Raw genomic sequence first — 18161 nt, forward strand, 5'->3', positions numbered from 1 at the left:
TTCTCTCTCTCCAAAATAAATACATCTTAAAAAAAATAGTCTCTTATGGTTTGCTTCTCTCTCTTCCCCCCTTCCCCTGTGTTCATCAGTTTTGTTTCTTTAATTTCATACTTAAGTGAAATCATATGGTATTTATCTTTAAAAGAGAATTTGTTTTAAACTAAAATGCCTAGATGTGAATTCACCCAGCTGTGCAGCTCCCTGCTTGGGTAACTTTGAGAAAACTAAACTTCTTTTATTTATTTATTTATTTATTTATTTATTTATTTATTTATTTATTTATTTTTGAGAAAACTAAACTTTAAGGCTTAGTTTCCTCCTCATAAATTCCAAGTTAACAGTATTTGTAGAGTTGCTCTGAGTATAAAATAAGAGTTAATTTAGGCTACCCCTGGCTTAGAGTACACTTGGAAGAAATGCTAATTCCCATTTCCTTTCTTTCACATCATTAGTGTTAATGCGATTATCTGGGTCATACATAAGAACACTGAACTTTGTTTTTGGCTTTCTGAGATGTCGGTGCTACCCAAAAATAGAATCTGAGTGGAATCACCCAGAGCCTGCATACTGGCATTTAAGATATTCAGTGCTAACATTAAAAAGAGAGAATATTTCAACTGTTGTTTTCCTATCCCTAACTTGCAAAATGTTTATTGACCCATATTGAAGTGCTGAGAAGTAACACCAGAGCATTTAAATTTACATTCAAAAGAGCAAAACTCTTAAATTGTCTCAGCAAAATGACTACCATAAATAGAAACCAAAACATAGGTCTGTCAAAGCATTCAGACTCTCTTCTAATGCCCTACCTTTCAGCATTAATACTCAATGCTTCGTTGTACCTACCAATTCATGTTCTCAGCTAAAATATTGCCGATAGAGTGTATCTGAAAAAATTTGCCTTTTTCCTTCTGTATTTTCTCTTCTTTTGTTTGTTGAGTCATCCAAAAAAACTTCAGAGTTGGTTCCAGTCAGAAAAATTATAAACTTAAAATTCTATGTAACATTCCTCTAAAATACTTACTAAAAGAGAATATGTTTTTTGTTCATTTTTATCCTTATTTTTTTCACAAATACCTTAGAAATGTCACCATTTAAATATCTGCAGTGGTTATGAGCATAGACATAAGAGTTAACCTTATGTTTCATCCTGGCTCAGTCACTCACTTGTGTGACACTGGACAAATTTTTGACCTCTAAGCCTCAAGTTCTCATTTGTAGAATTCAAACAGTACCTACTTCATAGACTGTTGGAGGAATACAGGAAATAAAGCACAATATCCATAAAGAGGTTAGCATACCACCTAGCACACAGCTAGGAATATTAACTTATTTCTACTGAGATGATGTGTGTTATATGTGTGTTAATACATGTGTGTTATGTTTGTGTTAATATAATGTGGTGAGAGAAGGGAATAAATTGTACACCTCAGGATTACATACTTGATACCAATTGTTTTGAATTTCTTCAGTAACATAGTGTTAATCACAGAAGCTCTTTTTTAAAATTCTGGGAAGCAGATTTTCTTATTGGAAATAATACTTTCTAAAAAAATATAAACATTGATATGTTCTCCATATCAAAAGCACAAGTAAAGAAAGTCATATTGTATTTTCATGGAAACCACACTGCAAAGCTTTAATCTAATTACCCTAAAATTGGAGGAGTACACATTATTATTATAATAATTAATTGTGTTCCCATATTGACTTTAATAAATGTGTTAACCATATTCTTAGTTTTGTATCAAATAAAAGTATTTACACATGTCATATGCAACCTGTGTATATATATATATATTTTGCCCATATTTATGCTTTATTCTTTAAAATTCCATCTTTATTGTCCTTTTCATCTAAAGAAAGACCAAGAAAGTCTATTTCCTTAGTCATCTTAGTCATTATCCGCCCCCACCATCCCTCCAGGCTAAGAACATTGTGCAGACTGAGTTATTAAAGTTGATCTGAAAGAGCAATCTGTTCTAAATGACTGTCCCTGGATCCGCCACGGAACCCTGTAAATACCCTTCATTACTCTGGCGGGGTAGTATCACATTACCTTCATGATACTTCTGTGGCTGACACAAGTCAGGCAGTGAGATTTGGACTTTGGATGATCCTGGTTGATTGATATAGGAATGGTGCTTCTCCTCCAGGTAACCACAAATTTACTTCTCAGGATAATGTTTTAAAATAGGTATTCTGTTTATAGCTTTAAAAAATGTTTTTAGTTTTTAAAACTAAGGCTTTGGACTTAGAGCTTTTTAAATGTTTTTGGTTTTGGTTTTAGTTTTAGGTAAGCATTTTCAATACCGTTTAGATGAAAAAGAAGTTTCTTAAGAATTTAATTGTATTCCTCAGTAACATTGTATCATGGAGTTTGTATAAGACCCTCTATAATCCACCATATATATATCGTTTGGGATCGTTTTTCTTTGATTATTTTTCTCATAAACAAAGGTTAGGAAATACATGTCTCTGTTCTTTAAAAATAATATACAGAGGGGGTTTTGTTCTCATCTGATACTAGAGGGGAGTAAGTCAATACAAACCTATGAATTTTAAGCAAAACTTTTTGAAAGTTTGGTATATATGAGCAATTTCTTTTAAAGAATTAAAATCTACAGCAATATAAAAAATAGGAAATATAAAATTTTACATGAATCTACTAGCACAGAATTCTTGCATTCTTCTCCAAGTGAAGACTTCCTCTGTCATAGATATTTAGGTTCCTTGGTATTCCTGTGGATCATCCCAGTATGAGTAAATTGTTTCTGTAGCTGAGTGACTGAATTAAGAAAACAGCTGAAGGCAAGCTCAGAATCATGTTCAAACCACAATAAACACATGTGTTGGATGGGCCACTCAACTTTATGGGGAAGGCTTAAGACATGTAACCTTGTGTTTATTTGTCATTTATGAAATTTCTTTTTAATTATGTTGGAATATTTTTTAAAGTTTTAAAAATTAATTTTGTATCAATAAACTCGTAAAATTTGAACTAGTAAGTGTGTGGTACAATGTTTATATAAGTACTACAATGATATTCAAGATAGAGGCTGTAAAAAAAAAAGAGAGGCTGTGTTACTTGGAAGAAAAAACTAATTTTATTTTATTTTATTTTTTAAAAGATTTTTAGATTAATTAATTAATTAATTATTCATTCATTCATTCATGAGAGACACACAGAGAGAGGCAGAGACATAGGCAGAGGGAGAGGGAAAAGCAGGCTCCTTGCAGGGGGCCTGATGTGGGACTCGATTTCCGGACCCGGGATCACACCTAGAGCCAAAGGCAGATGCTCAACCACTGAACCACCCAGGCATCCCGAAAAAACTAATTTAAAAATACCAGAATATAGAACACAAATTTGATGTATTGTAAGCAAGGTATTCACAATTGCTGAATATTATTTATTTTGAATATTTACATGCAGCTTTTTTTCAGTGTTCAAAGAATTTTGTACACTGTCTTATCATGGCATGGTTTATATGGAAGTAGAAATGTGTTCATTTACAATATGTGCACACATTTCCCTTTGGAAGATCAAATTGTAATACATCTATTTTTACCTGAAATAGAAGTTGCACTTTTCCATATCCCTAAAGAAGACCTAGCAGCAGTTATATTAGTTAGGTCTCAAGTTAGGTCTTAGTTAGTTCTCTATCTGAGTGGGATGGGAGGGAGTTTATTTATTTTTATTTATTTATTTATTTATTTATTTATTTATTTAGAAAAGGGGAGAAAAGCTTTTTTTCCCCTCTTTTCTTTTAAGATTTTAAAATTTAGAGAAGAGTTTCGGGGGAGAGGGGAGAGAGAGAGAATCTCAAGCAGACTCCCCACTGAGCACTGATCCTAGTGCAAGGCTAGATTCCACAATCACAAGATTATGACCTGAGCTGAAATCAAGAGTCTGGTGCTTAACTGACTGAGCCACCCAGGCACCCCAAAATCTTATCTTTAAATAAGAAATTGTAGGAGCATCCACATAAATAGAAAATGCAGAAATACAATTAAGTAGTCTTGAGGTTGGTATCAGCACAGGATTAGGTAAGAGAACAAAGGAATCTGTCATTAAAGATCTGGACTATTGTGGTAATAAAAACAGCCTGCCTGCATAATTCAGTTCTTTTTATACCTTTTCTCCTCCTCAGTAATACTACTTTTAACCTGAATTATTGAAAAGTTTTCCTCAATTTTTTTCACTCTGCTTGTGTGAATACAACTCTATAAAAAAGCAGTGAAATCTCTGATGTGATCACAATAAACAAAATTTATATCTATTCAATATACAATAGGTGGTCTCAAAATGACTGATTTGGGTAAAAAGATCTCTTGGTGAGTTCCATAAGGTAAAGAATTTTGGTATATTTTAGATACTGCTTTATACCTAGTACCGGGCACATAGTAGGCATTAGGTAAATATTTGTTGAATGAATGAATGGGAAGAATTCCTACAAACTGTTGAGTGATTTAATTAAGAATCTAGATGTAAACTAAAAATTTCATGCTATCCAAATCTAAGAATGATCCTTTTAAATAATAACCTGTGACATTTACCTGAATTTTCAAAACCCAGGCTTCTGCCAAGATTTAATGATGTTACAGCACACTTAATCTGTACCAAGCAATGGAATTAACTTCTTTTTCCCCAAATTTCATTCTGAAAATGTATGAAATTAATATCAAAAAACCTATACTTTGACAAAGGAGGTTTTTGAGCAGATGTTGGTTTGGTTAAGCATTCTTTTTTATTGATTGGTAATGCTTGTGAGAGAAGACATCTTAGCATAGACCTTTTCAAGCAATATACAAAAATGTTATTCCAGATACTAATACTGGGTTTACTGGGCTGATGGTTTTTTCCTCTCCATTTTTTTTGTTTGTTTTTGTGATCTCTAATTAACACCTTTTAATGTTAAATATCTTCTCTACTTTTGCTTAGCTTTTGGATGAACAGTGAAAAAACTCTCCACTTTTAAATGTTAGGCCTCAGCTTTATATGGTTTATCACAGCTTAATTTCCTAAAATGTATCTATCAGTGATTAAATGACAGTAAATTTTCATTAAAATTAAAGTTCCTAAAAATTAAAAATTTTGATGTATTCAAAAATAATGCCATTTTCTTTGACAGATGGAACATGGTGTCATGAAATTAGTATTAACTCCAAACGTAAATCAATAAAGAACTTAGGCCTCTAGCTAGAAGTGAAATTCTATAGGTAGAAAAACTGATTGACCCCCACCACCCATAGGTGCTGTCCTGCTGTGGAATCCCTTTGCTCAGTTTTCTCCTGTCCAATCAGGTGGAATGTTTCACAGGCACATGGTTTATACAGCTCAAAATAACTTGGGACCTGTGAGCTGACAAATGCTCTGGCTCCGGTGGTGACAGGTTGTCCAGCTTCTTACAGCCATCTTCACTGAAACTAAGGTTAACTCCTCACTCTCTATGGACGGCTACTCTCAATTTCCAAGCGTGTGAAGAATTTTCTTTTTCTCCTGTGCTTTCATCTAAAAGTTCTCCTTGGATAATTATCATCACAGTGGATTGCCTGGGTTGGACATTCTCATCTGAGTCAACTAAAAAACGAAAGGTAATATTCAGATTTAAGATCTCAAGTGTGTTTTAATAATGGGGAACTGACAATGGGAAAAGGGGATATTTCAGAGACCTAGTTACTGTTGTTTAGAGTGAAACCTAGGACAGCTTCCTAATTATGTATGATGGGACACAAAATTTTGTGAAAAATAAAGGTTTCTACATGTAAAGATTTTGGAGGGGATTATTGATGAGACAGAGATCAAAGCCTTCTTGGGTCCTAAGGAAAAATACCTCAACAGAGGAAGTTGTGACATATTACATACAGCATTGGCATTTCCACAATTCACTTATTAAAATAATGGTTTTTGTATAGAGAATATGTGTGCAATGCCTATTTCCTTTTTAAAGGAAATCAAATCTAAAATAATATGACTCTATAGTTAAAGACTTTCATTTAGCTTTTTTTTTTTATCATGTAAAAGGATATGCTTGCTATATTTAGTGTTGGGAGATCTGCTCCCTGGATTAATGTACACAACAGCTGCAGAAAGTCTTGCTCAAAGGACATTGCTCTTTCTTTCTCCTTTCTCTCTCTCTCTCTCTCTCACACACACTCTCTCTCTCTCTCTCTCTCTCTCTCTTCAACTGCATGAGAAAGACACTTGACAGTCAGTGGCAAGTGTTTGGCTGGTACACTGCACTATTAGCAGTAATTAGATGCACATCTTGAATTATATTTTAAAACCATATAAGCAAAAAAAAAAAGAGAACATGGATTAATCTGTATTTCCATTCCCCCAAAGTGAACATTACAGCAATGGTGCTAAGAAATTTTACTATTTTATCAACAGACTCTTACTCACACTTGTTAAAGACACTAGAATCAATCAGTTTGAAAGAAACAAAACACCTATCCAGTTTCCTTTCTGAAAAAAATATGGTTCAATTATTTTCACATTGATAATGACTAAATGAATTCTACAAACTCTAAATAAAGAACTTGTCACAACTTTTCAGTCTCTCCTTAATAATGACTCTTAAGTTCATATAAAATCCATAATCCTTTTCTAAGAAATTGAGAATGTCTATACTTAAAGCTATAATAAACATATTTTTAAACAAAAATTAAGATAAGCTGTCTGACACATGATTTGAAAATAAACAAAATGTTTAAAATCAAGGCCATTCCAGGAAATATGAAATATATGCACATTATACTTATTTTGTCAGTAGACAAAATTATAGCCATTACAGAATCTTATAATAACGGACTATGAAACAAACAGTTGGATACTATCCAAATTCTGGGAGTTTGTCTCTATTCCCACTTATAGAATATGGCAAATGCTATTGGAACTCATACTAATGTGTTAAAGCCCCGGTTCTATATATCTGTAATTTAGAATACAGGCTCTATTACATGTTTCTATTACAATGTACTTGGTCCATGCAGTGGAATAGACTCAGAACCACAATTCACGGACACCAAAAATTGAATGGGTTTTTAACCCAGGTTGGATTTTAGAATTCATAGAGATGGCTTTTCAAATTAACTTTTGAAGAAATGGAACAGATGACAAATCACATTTTATGGTGAAAGGGCTTTATTTTTTTAAAGATTTTATTTACTTATTCATAAGAGACACACAGAGAGAAGCAGAAACATAGACAGAGGGAGAAGCAAGCTCCCTGGGGGTAGCCTGATGTGGGACTCCATTCCAGGACCCTGGGATCACAACCTGAGCCAAAGAGAGATGCTCATCCACTGAGCCACCCAGGCGCCCCCATGAAGAGCTTTAATAATCTAAGGTGACAGCTAAAGTTTTTAACCATTAATTCCTTATATATAATAGGAACAATGAACTCAGCTTGCTAACTTGAAAATACAAGACAAATGATCCTGCTAACCCCAGAATAATTACAGTAGTTTCCTTCATTGACATTGAGATTTGTCAAAGGCATTGCTTGTCATCTGGTGTCATTGCCTGTAACAAGACCAAAAAAAAAAAAAAAAGAACAAATTAACTTTTTTCCTCTCTTAGGAGATATAGAAGAATCAAGCACCATGGGGATATTTTCTTAAATTTCTATGGTGCTTCATACTTGACAAAGAGCTTTTAGAACTGCTAGGGCATTGCCCTTTTGCTTAAAGGGAACAACTCAAGTGCAGACAGAATAGTTTGTTTAAAAATTTAAGAGGATATATTTAGCAAATACATTTTTTTTTGGTGGACATAAAAGCTTGTATGACTATTTACTTGCAGTCACCAGAGTTTGTAGAACTCATCTATAACCAGAGTCACCTTGACAAGCTCTGCACAGGCCGTGTGTTACATAGATCTCTACTTGGAGTCACAGTGCACTATATACCCTGTGGGAGGGGTCCAGCACAGCCTTCTCACCAACAACCACATATTCAGATCCTGGCCTCTTGGGGTACTTGTTCTTCTCTCAATCTAGCAAGCAAGTTATGTCAATGTAATTTGGAAAGTTATCTTTTTCAAATCCTTCCTTCATCACCTAGAAAATTGACAGGCTGAAGAGGGATGAAAATGTTCTATTTTTTTTATATATTTCTCTTATTTAAAATGAATCTTTGAGTTAATGAGATTGATAATGTTCTCTCATTTTTGATCTCCTGTTTAAGAGCTAAGTTAGTGAGATCTTGAGAGTAATATAAAACCTCATTTTTGTGACTACCACCAAACCCTTTGTAAAAGATCCTAGGTGCCTGCAGTCCTCTTGCTCACTTTTCAGGAGCCTTTCCACATGTTGTAGAGTTTCCTTTTACGTAATTTCTTAGCTGTCAAGGTTAAGTACTAACTTTGGGCTCTGACTTCAGTATCCTTTTCTCTAGCACTTTGCTACATGTTTATCCTGTTCTGTATTCAAAAGCATATGAAAGTATGTTTCATAGAAGCCAATCTCTTTTCTCCCACTCAAACTAAATCTTTACTTTCTTTCCCACCTTCCCACCTTTACCAATTCATTTAAAACAATAATCAGAGAATGGTTTACTCACCTCTGGCCTCTTACTTAAAAATCTTTTCCTTCCTTAGCCCCTGTCCTTTAAGGAATGTCCCTAATGAAACAGATTTCTACTGTTTCTCTTGTGTATTAGCTCTGCTTTGCCACTTTAGTTTGACATTCTCTTCTAATGTGTACATTTGTCTGTATTTGTTTTTATCTGCTGTTTTTCCATATTGCCATTGACATACTTCCATATATTTCATGTTTTTATTCTGATAATGCGACAGATACTAACTTATTAAATCACGAATGTCACTCACACCAAAAATACACTAGAAATAAAAGTAAGGTAAGTGGGATCACTATAATAGTAAGGGGATGGAAACTGTAACAATGAAGGATTTATCTCGAAGTGCATCCTATCCGCAGCCAAACTTTTAAAAGATGGTTTGCACCCAACTCTCTAGGACTACTTCCTATGTAATGGGATTTGGTTCTTGGCCCAGCAAGTTTCTCCAAAAGAACTAAGTTAGATACTTCTATTGTGTAGGACACCATGGGACAGAGAAGGCAAGACAAATAGGTCAATACCAGCATTAAAGAGAGGAAATAAAACTTAATTTTGGTGATTCTTCCCCTAAAGAAAATTCTAGTTATAATAATTACACACCAGAAAATTATTACTTTAAATTGCATAATGTTCTACATTTTTTAAAGTGCTTTCACAAACAAACCTATGAAGTAAGTGGGGCAGTTGTGCTCCTCCTCGGTTTAGAGATGAATTGCTTAAAGATGTTTTATCTTGTCCTATTCCAGCTCTTTAGATGAATAAGTATTAAATATTAAGCTATTTTTACACTTACATTAAACCAGATTTGTTTTTTCATTTAAATATCTAATGATACTTCATAGCCATAAAACTTCAGTATTTATGGTTGAGTCCAAATTACTTCATATTAGATTTTGCCAATTCTCTGGTCAATACCCCAGTTTAAATATTCATATTATAACCCAAAGATGAATGTATTACCACGTGATATTTCCAGCAAGGTTTTCTTAGAGCCTACAAAAGAGTAGTGCTCAGTTAACATGAGTTGAAAAATATGCCCAAAGGTATCAGCATCAAGTTTTGTTATTATGAACCAGACCCTTAATTTTCAGCAAGTTCTCAGGGCAGATTCTCTCTTCGAGAAATCTTAGGGGAGAAAATAGAGCTGTTCAGCAAAGTAAAGTAAAGAACATTCAATAAACCTTCTATGTCGCCAAATTAGTTTATATGATTTACTAAAGTCTGTCTTGATTATTGATGCCACAATTAACTGTTTCATTTCCAACCTAGGACAATTTCACCTTCACCATGATTCGTTTTCAAGAACAATTATTCATTCTTATTTTTTGAAAGTGGCATTAAATCTGTTTCAGTTTTGTAAGAAGCTGAAAAAAGGAAACAAAGTCCAATGTCACTCTGAACACCTCAGATGAAACGTCCAAGAGAATTCTTAATTTCCTTTCCTGAAACCTGCTTGTCCAAGTAAATGATTCAGCCACTCACTTAGTTGCTTGGGCCCTAAATAATGGAGTCACCATTGGCTTTGCTCTTTTTCTCATATGTTTCAGTCCATTAATAATTTATACTGGCTCTACTTTTTTAAAAAAATACCTCCAATCTGATCATTTCTCACCATGTCACTGGTACCATTCATTGATCCAAGCCACCATCATCTCCTGCATAGCATATTGCAATAGTCTCCTAGCTGATCTGCTTGTCTCACACTTGCTCCCTTCAACTTGATTCCTTGCATAGCAGCCACAATTAAATGTTTTCAAATCTATGTCATCTGGTTCTCAGAACTATAAAATGCTTTCCCATTTACACATGTAATAAGATTCAAAGTCCTTCCCATGGTCTGCAAGGCCTCACATGATCTTTGTACTTTTGTGACTCCTTTTTCTTCTACTCTTTTTTTTCATTCACCTCTTGGCACACAGGGCTTGGCTTAAACACAGCAAACATTTACTTCTCTTCACCTTGACACTTCTCAGTTAGAAACATTCTTCTCTCCCCAACATGGTTACATAGCTAACTTCTCCACTACATTAGAAGCTATGCCTGATCTTCTTAGCTAAAATAGCATAACTTCCTCTCTCCCCCTTCATTCTCTATTCCCTTGCCTTACTTATTTTTCTTCTAAACATTTTTCTTCTCCACTAGAATGTCCAACTTCATGAGGGTAGGGACTTTGTCATTTGTTTACTGCTGAATCCATAGCACCTAGAATGGTGCCTGGTACATAGTAGATGCTCAGTAGATATTTATCGAATGAATAAATGAAAGCTACATTATCCATAACAGCATTTAGGCTTTTTAAAAGTATAAATTTTTTTTGTAAACAGATAGTTTTTACATTAATGCTTGAAAGGGAAAATGTTACATTTTCTTATTTCCTATTGTAAGTAATATTTATCAGCTTAACAATTTATATATAAAAAAACAATTTATATATACGTTTTCATCTGAGAACCATCTGAAACAAAATTGTTGTTATCCCATTTGAAGGATGAGAATAATTGAGATTCAAATGCCTTAAATGAATTGCTCAAGATAACACAATTAATTAGTGTTGGAGTTAGGATTCAGATCCAGGTTTCTGATTATGTTCTTTGATACATATGTTCCATATGTTCTTTGATACTTCTGGTATAAAAAGAAGGAATAATTCCAAAAATAAATTTTCTTTTGGAAGTCACCTTGAAGTTATTACTGCTTTTACCAGTTTATATTTTTATTTATGTCTGTAAATTTTCTTTGTAAATATGATTTCTGTTTATCTGTCTTACTTTATCCTGCAATTAAAATAAAAGATAAGCAACAATAGGTTTAGCAGGAAATTCTAATGAATAAAAGAATTCAATAGATATTTATTGATCACTTTCTATGTGCTATATGTGCACAGAGATGATGGTATACAAAAACAAAGCGAGGGATACAGAAAAGTAAATAGGCAAATTTAATATATTGTGATAAGTGCTTTGTTTGGGGAGCACACTGCAGAGGTACCCAACCCAGAACAAGGAAGAAATTCCACAGTGATGTCTCAGCTAAGAACTGAAGACCATGTAGAACATGGCCCAGTAAGGTAGGGAAGGGAGGTGGGGACAGGGAGCAGCCTAAGTAAAAAAAATACATAGAAAGACCTACAGGCAGCACAGTTCATTCATGAGACTACATGTATTTCAATAGAAGATAGATGGTGCTGAATGAACTACAAATCTAGAGTTCAGTTGCTCTTCAACCACTTTACTAGTTCTACTTCCATTTTTTATAGTATGTCACTATAATTGTTATATAATAATAATAACAGTAACTATTATTTATTGAGCATTTACTAAATGCCAAGAGCATTTAATCATCACTTCAACCTATGAGATGGCTAGTGTTATTATTCCTGTTTTGTAGACACGTAAGCTGAGCCTTATAGAGGTTAAGTGACTTTGTTGAATTTATTGAGTCAGAAAGTGTCAGAACTGGGTTCTGAACCACATCTATCTAACTCCCAAATTTTAGATAATAAATACACTACATTAAAGAACATTAAATGAATTAATTAAACATTAATTAAATTAAAACCTTAAAGCAATTCTTTATTTTGAATACTTGAAAGTATTATCATAATAATTTCTTATGATCAGGTACACATTTACACCTCAGTTGGCTTCAGAACAGGTATAGGTATACATTTACACCTCAATTGGCCTCTTTTCTTTAAAAAAGAAAAAGATTGGTAACAGAGAGCAGTGATTACTTTTTATAAGTATTTTCTTTCTTATTTCCACCGTAAATATAAAGTTCTTAAAAGTTTTTCAACATTAACATCACCTTTGCTTAAATACTGTTTTTCACTAACATCATTTGAGTGTCCATTGACAGGTGCTGACCCTGTTTTATGGGCTTTGCATTCATGATATTATTAATCCTCAGTCCCCTAGAAATTAGATATTATCCATGTTTTACAGATGAGGAATCCAAAGCTCAGAGAAGTAAATAATTTCCTCAAAGTCACTTGACTGCTAAGTGTTCATGAAACCAGAATTTGAAAACCAACCTGATTCAATTCTCATTCCATGTTGCTGTGAGATAAAAGCCATCTTAGAATACAAAATTAGAGATGAAGTTACATTAAAATACAATATACAGTAAAGTTCAACTAATAGAGAATGATACTGATTTATAAACTATTTAATTTTCCCCTTTACATTTAAATACATTTGGCCCTTGAACAACATAGGTTTGAACAGTGTGTGGGTCCACTTATACATGGATTGTTTTAGATTTTTTAAAAATACAGTACAGTGCTGTAATGCATTTTCTCTTCCTTATGATTTTTTAAAAGGTTTTATTTATTTATTCATGAGAGACACAGAGAGAGGGGCAGAGACACAGGCAGAGGGAGAAGCAGGCTCCATGTAGGGAGCCCGATGTGGAACTTGATCCTGGGTCTCCAGGACCACGCCAAGGACTGGTGGCGCTACACCGCTGAGCCATCGGGGCTGCCCTATTAATTGCATTTTATTTTTTTTATTTTTATTTTTTATTTTTTATTAATTGCATTTTAAAATAGCAGTTTGCACCTTATACATATCTTCCAACTCTTCTCCTATATAGTAAATGCACAATGAGACAAATTTTCAATTGATATATCAATTACACTTTCATATACTATTTTGTATATCATTTATAGTCCTACCAAGTTTAAAATAACTAGATAGCTTTATTTAGTATAATTTAATTAACTAATTTCTTATTGAATGTAGTTCTAATTTTTTAGTACTATCATCTTTGTGATGAATATCTTTGTAAATAAATCTTTGTACTCGTCCAACACCTTAGCATTTTTAATTTATCTTTAAGGCACAATAGATTTCACCCAAACAAATGACTCCTGTAGTGGCAATTTCAGGCTGTAACTAGCATATGGGATAATATTTGGCTGTAGGTGATCCTTTTAGCCATTTCTAATTGCTCTCTCAAGGTGACTGCTTATATTGCCAATTTAGAGGTTGGTTTTGGGTAGCTCTCTAAAAATTTGAGAAGTTCCTAGGAAGCTTTCTATATGATGTAAGTGAGGCTGTCATATAAGAGAAAGGAAAGGAACGAACTGAAACAAAGGTTTGTCATATAATCATAAAGCTTAAAAATATTTAGATTACTTTCTTCTCCATCTTTCCAGCACAAGGCCTAGCACATAGTAGCCAAGAATGGCAAATGGTCTTCATCTCTATTACCATCTCTGATTGATTGGTGGTTACTGAAGGAGTAATGTTAAGAAAGTCAAGATCCATGGGAAGAACACTGTATACTGTTAGCTATGTCTTTTAAGAAAAGACAGAAGTTAACAGCCTACAGGTCACAAGTTTGCCATCCCTCTAATAAATTTGTGATTAAATAAATGATAAAATGTTAATAATATAAAATTGCTTTGTATTACCAAACTCTCTAGTCCAGAGGCTTTGAACTAAAGTTACTGTAGTATTTCTTAATGTTTTAAAAATCATTTATTTTTTGAATCAGTAATATCTTGGTACAATTAACACTCTAAAGTCAGGAAAGGTACACAGTGAATTACAGTATAGGATGTCCTTTCTTGAGCCTCATTTCCCTATCTCCTTTTCCCCTCTTCACCAATGTTAACATAAGAGATTTTTTAAAATCTAGGCTCTAACTCATATATTTGTAGAAATTAAATTAATTATACCTAATTTGAAAAGGCTAAATCACTATACTTTTCAAGAACAGATTGAACTTATAAACAACATTGAATTTAAACAACTTGTCTTTAGTCAAAAAACAAAAGCATTACTTATTTTCATGGGCTGGATTAAACTGATGTTTTCAGTAACTAAGATTATATTGTCAGTATCTTTTTCTTCTGTTTCAAAGAATTTAGTCATTAGTTTAACAATTATTTGTTGGGATCAAAGTCCTTGCATTGGTGGAAGTTATATTCTAATGGGAGGGAAATCACAAGTTTCTCAAAATGCACACCCCAGATATTTCTCATGGACATAAGTGGTACTGAGAAAACTAAACTGAGTAAAAAGGATAGGCTGAAAGGAGATTGCCTTCTTATGTTGGGCCCTAAAGAAGGAACCACCACGGAGAGAATAGATGGCTAGATAATTGAAGGAAGATGAGAAGTAAGTCACACAGCATTGTCAGAAAAAGCACTCCAGACACAGGCAATGACAAGTGCAAATGTTCTGAGGCATTTCAGATGTGACTTTAGAATATATCAGAAAGGGCAGCCCCGGTGGCTCAGCGGTTTGGCGCCACCTTCAGCCCAGGGGTGATCCTGGAGACCCGGGATCAAGTCCCGCCCCGGATCGAGTCCACGTCGAGCTCCCTGCATGGAGCCTGCTTCTCCCTCTGCCTCTCTCTCGCATTATCTCTCTCTCTCTCTCTCTCTGTCTCTCATGAATAAATAAATAAAATTAAAGAAATATATTTCAGAAATAATAAGAAACCAGTGTGGGTAAAAAGGAATGAAAAAGTCTTGAAACAATAAGAGATAAAGTCAGTTTATGCAGGGCTTTTAGGAATGAAATGAAAAATTGCTGTTGTCATTATCTTTTAATTTCTATTATACTATTGCATTCAAGATGAAGAGGAGAGTACAGACAGTAAATCTCTGTGTATGAAAGGTTTTCATAACTAAAAGGCCTTTACAGATATTATCAAAATTATGCTTAGAAATTTCATTTAATATCACTATAGTTACATTATAGCTTTCACTGTTGAACTTGTATTAAGAACTTAATAGAATGGTTATCATCCATGTTTTTATTTTATAGTTTAGGGCAATCTCATTCAGTTCCTCTTTATTTTACAATTTGGCATTAATCTTTAAGTCTTTAATGTAAATTTTGTAAAAGTATCAAAATTAGGCAATTTTTTAATTTCAAAATTTAAGTTCCTAAGAATCCATCATGCTTATCGACTTGTTATTCTTTAGAAATGACCCAACTTTTGTTATTATTGTTATTTTGTGACAGTATGCAAGACGACAGCATAGAAGCTTCTACTTCCATATCTCAGCTTCTAAGAGAGAGCTATTTAGCAGAAACTAGGCATCGGGGAAACAATGAGAGGAGTCGAGCAGAACCTTCCTCCAACCCTTTCCACTTTGTCAATCCTTCTGGAGCTGCTGAGGGAGGAGGAGGCCAAGATGACCTTCCAGATCTTTCAGCTTTCCTGAGCCAAGAAGAATTAGATGAAAGTGTCAATCTGGCAAGATTGGCCATCAATCACGATCCTTTGGAGAAAGCAGATGAAGCTCAAGCTAGAAAACGTCTTTCATCTGATCAAATGAAACACTCAACTAAATCAAGTTTTGACCCCAACTTCTGTCAGGATAACTCTCGAGATCCTACCAGCTCTAAGGAGAGCCCCCAGGAGGCAAAAAGGCCACAGTATAGTTCAGAAACCCAGTCCAAAAAAGTATTCTTAAATAAGGCTGCTGATTTCATTGAAGAGCTGTCCTCCCTTTTCAAAGCCCATAGCTCCAAAAGGATTAGACCTCGTGCCTGCAAAAACCACAAGAGTAAACTGGAATCTCAAAACAAACTTATGCAGGAAAATAGCTCCAGTTTGTCAGATATCTCAGAAAGAAGAGAAAGATCTTCTGTTCCCATCCCTATCCCTGCAGATACTAGGGATAATGAAGTGAATCACGCCCTTGAAAGACAGGAAGCTAAGAGGCGCGAAGCTGAGCGGGCTGCCAGCGAGGCAGCTGGTGGAGACACCACCCCCGGGTCTTCCCCTTCATCTTTGTACTACGAAGAACCTCTGGGGCAACCTCCTCGGTTCACTCAAAAGTTACGGAGCAGAGAAGTTCCAGAAGGAACCAGAGTACAGTTGGATTGCATAGTGGTAGGAATCCCACCTCCTCAAGTAAGGTAAAAATGTCCCATTAGCAATGTTTGGTGATTGCTTTCCATCTACCCTGATCCTCCTAAGTTTATCTTTTAAGCATGTGGTTTCAAAAATTATATACTCCTTTTGGAGGAAAAGTCCAAGTCTAACATAGCACTCTCCCATAGGAATATAATAGTAGCCATATTATGCAATTAAAATTTTTTGAGTAGCCATATTTTTAAAAAGTAAAAAGAACTGGGTAAAATTGACTTTATAAATATGTATCATATTATCAATATATTATGATATTATCATTTCAACAAGTAATCAACATGGAAATTATTAGTAGATATCCGTTGTGACTTCTACAGTTATAACAACACATCTCAATTTGGCTGCTTAAATTTTCCTAGGAAATACTTAATCTGCATTTAGATTCCATAACATTTACACTTGAAAAAATAGCTTGACATACTCGAGTTGTTCCTTTCAAAATTTCCTAACAGTGGAATTATCAGTTTTAAAATTTAAGTTAATTAAAATTAAATATAATTCAAAATTCAGATCCTTGGTTGCACCAGTCACATTTCAGGTACCCAATACCAGATGTGGCCAGTGACTGTGATATTGGACAGTGCAGGTCTACAGCCTGAAGCTTAAAAAAAGAAAGTATTTAGGATTTAGACTCATTGAATACCTGTGATATTTTTTCAGTTTTAAAGAAAGCCAAATGATACAATAAAGACTAATAGAAAAAAGATAGAATAAGGTTGTAGTTAGGTAAGATCAGTTTAGAGATTCATTTTACATGCGTTGTATTTATTATGAGCTTAGTGATAACAGCTTAATGAATACTATTCTCCATAATGCTCAAGTCTTTGCCTAACAATGACTAATAAGTAGAGAGAATATTAATCTTTTAAGTGCTTACCAGTTAGCTTTTCTTTGAAGCAAATGAAGCTTAAGCTTCAGGGCTCCTCATTTACATAAACTATGCCAAATTTTGTGGTCTAATTTTATTTCATTTTTTAAAGGGGCCCTTCCACATTTATGAGCGCCAGGCCCAACAAACCTGGATCTGGCCTCAGCCCCAGTGTGACCTTTGCGAACTCTAATATTACAGTGTAAGAATATGTGAATAAAGTGCTTTAGTGTGTTGCTTTTGTAGAGAATTACTGGTATTTAGAGTCCTGTTACAGTCACTTTGCCTTCCCATTTTTACTCGTAGAATATGACTTCATTACTATCTAACATTTACTCAAGGTGTAAACAGAGCTTTGTCTTTTTCTTACACAGTATTTATATCATGGGACAGTAATAGTATTAATAATAATGGTTTTATTTATATTTGCATATTGATTCAAGAGATTCTAGTCCAAAGACATATTTATATGTTGAATTTTGCTTTTCAAAGGCAACATAATGCACTATTAAATAGTATTTCTACAATGGTATTTCTACTACTATCTAGTTACCCAAATGAGCTCCTTGAGGGCAAGGGTTTTCCTTTGCAACTTGAGCACCTTTGTATCTGCTTTGTATCTTTCTAGCCCATAGTAGTCACTAAGAAATGTTTAGTAAACTAATGCATAAAGAAACAGGAAAACAAGAAACTTAATTTAGATTTAAATCAGGAGTGAGTTATTTGGCCTAAGACATGACAAAGGGTTGAAATTGTATGACACAGGGCAGTGCCTACCCTTCTATTCTAAGCATACCTGATGACATTCTCT

At 34.1% G+C, this 18161-nt stretch overlaps 1 protein-coding gene across 10 annotated transcripts in view; it reads left to right on the forward strand.

Moving 5' to 3' along the window:
• Window positions 1-18161, forward strand: part of MYPN (myopalladin) — a 99694-nt gene that overhangs the window by 11681 nt on the left and 69852 nt on the right. The window contains exons 1-3 of one of the 10 annotated variants that reach the window (XM_072756156.1): window positions 1980-2156; window positions 5136-5598; window positions 15567-16469. The exons of 1 other annotated variant lie outside the window; for it this stretch is intronic. In XM_072756156.1, the coding sequence (XP_072612257.1) occupies window positions 15568-16469 (902 nt within the window). In that variant the 5' untranslated portion in view covers window positions 1980-2156; window positions 5136-5598; window position 15567. Of the gene's footprint in view, window positions 1-1979; window positions 2157-5135; window positions 5599-15566; window positions 16470-18161 lie in introns of those variants that run through there. 8 more of the 10 variants (XM_026009939.2, XM_072756158.1, XM_072756154.1 and 5 more) reach the window with 8 other exon arrangements.

Source organism: Vulpes vulpes, chromosome 4 (genome assembly GCF_048418805.1).
Source record: "Vulpes vulpes isolate BD-2025 chromosome 4, VulVul3, whole genome shotgun sequence".
NCBI classification, from domain to species: Eukaryota; Metazoa; Chordata; class Mammalia; order Carnivora; family Canidae; genus Vulpes; species Vulpes vulpes.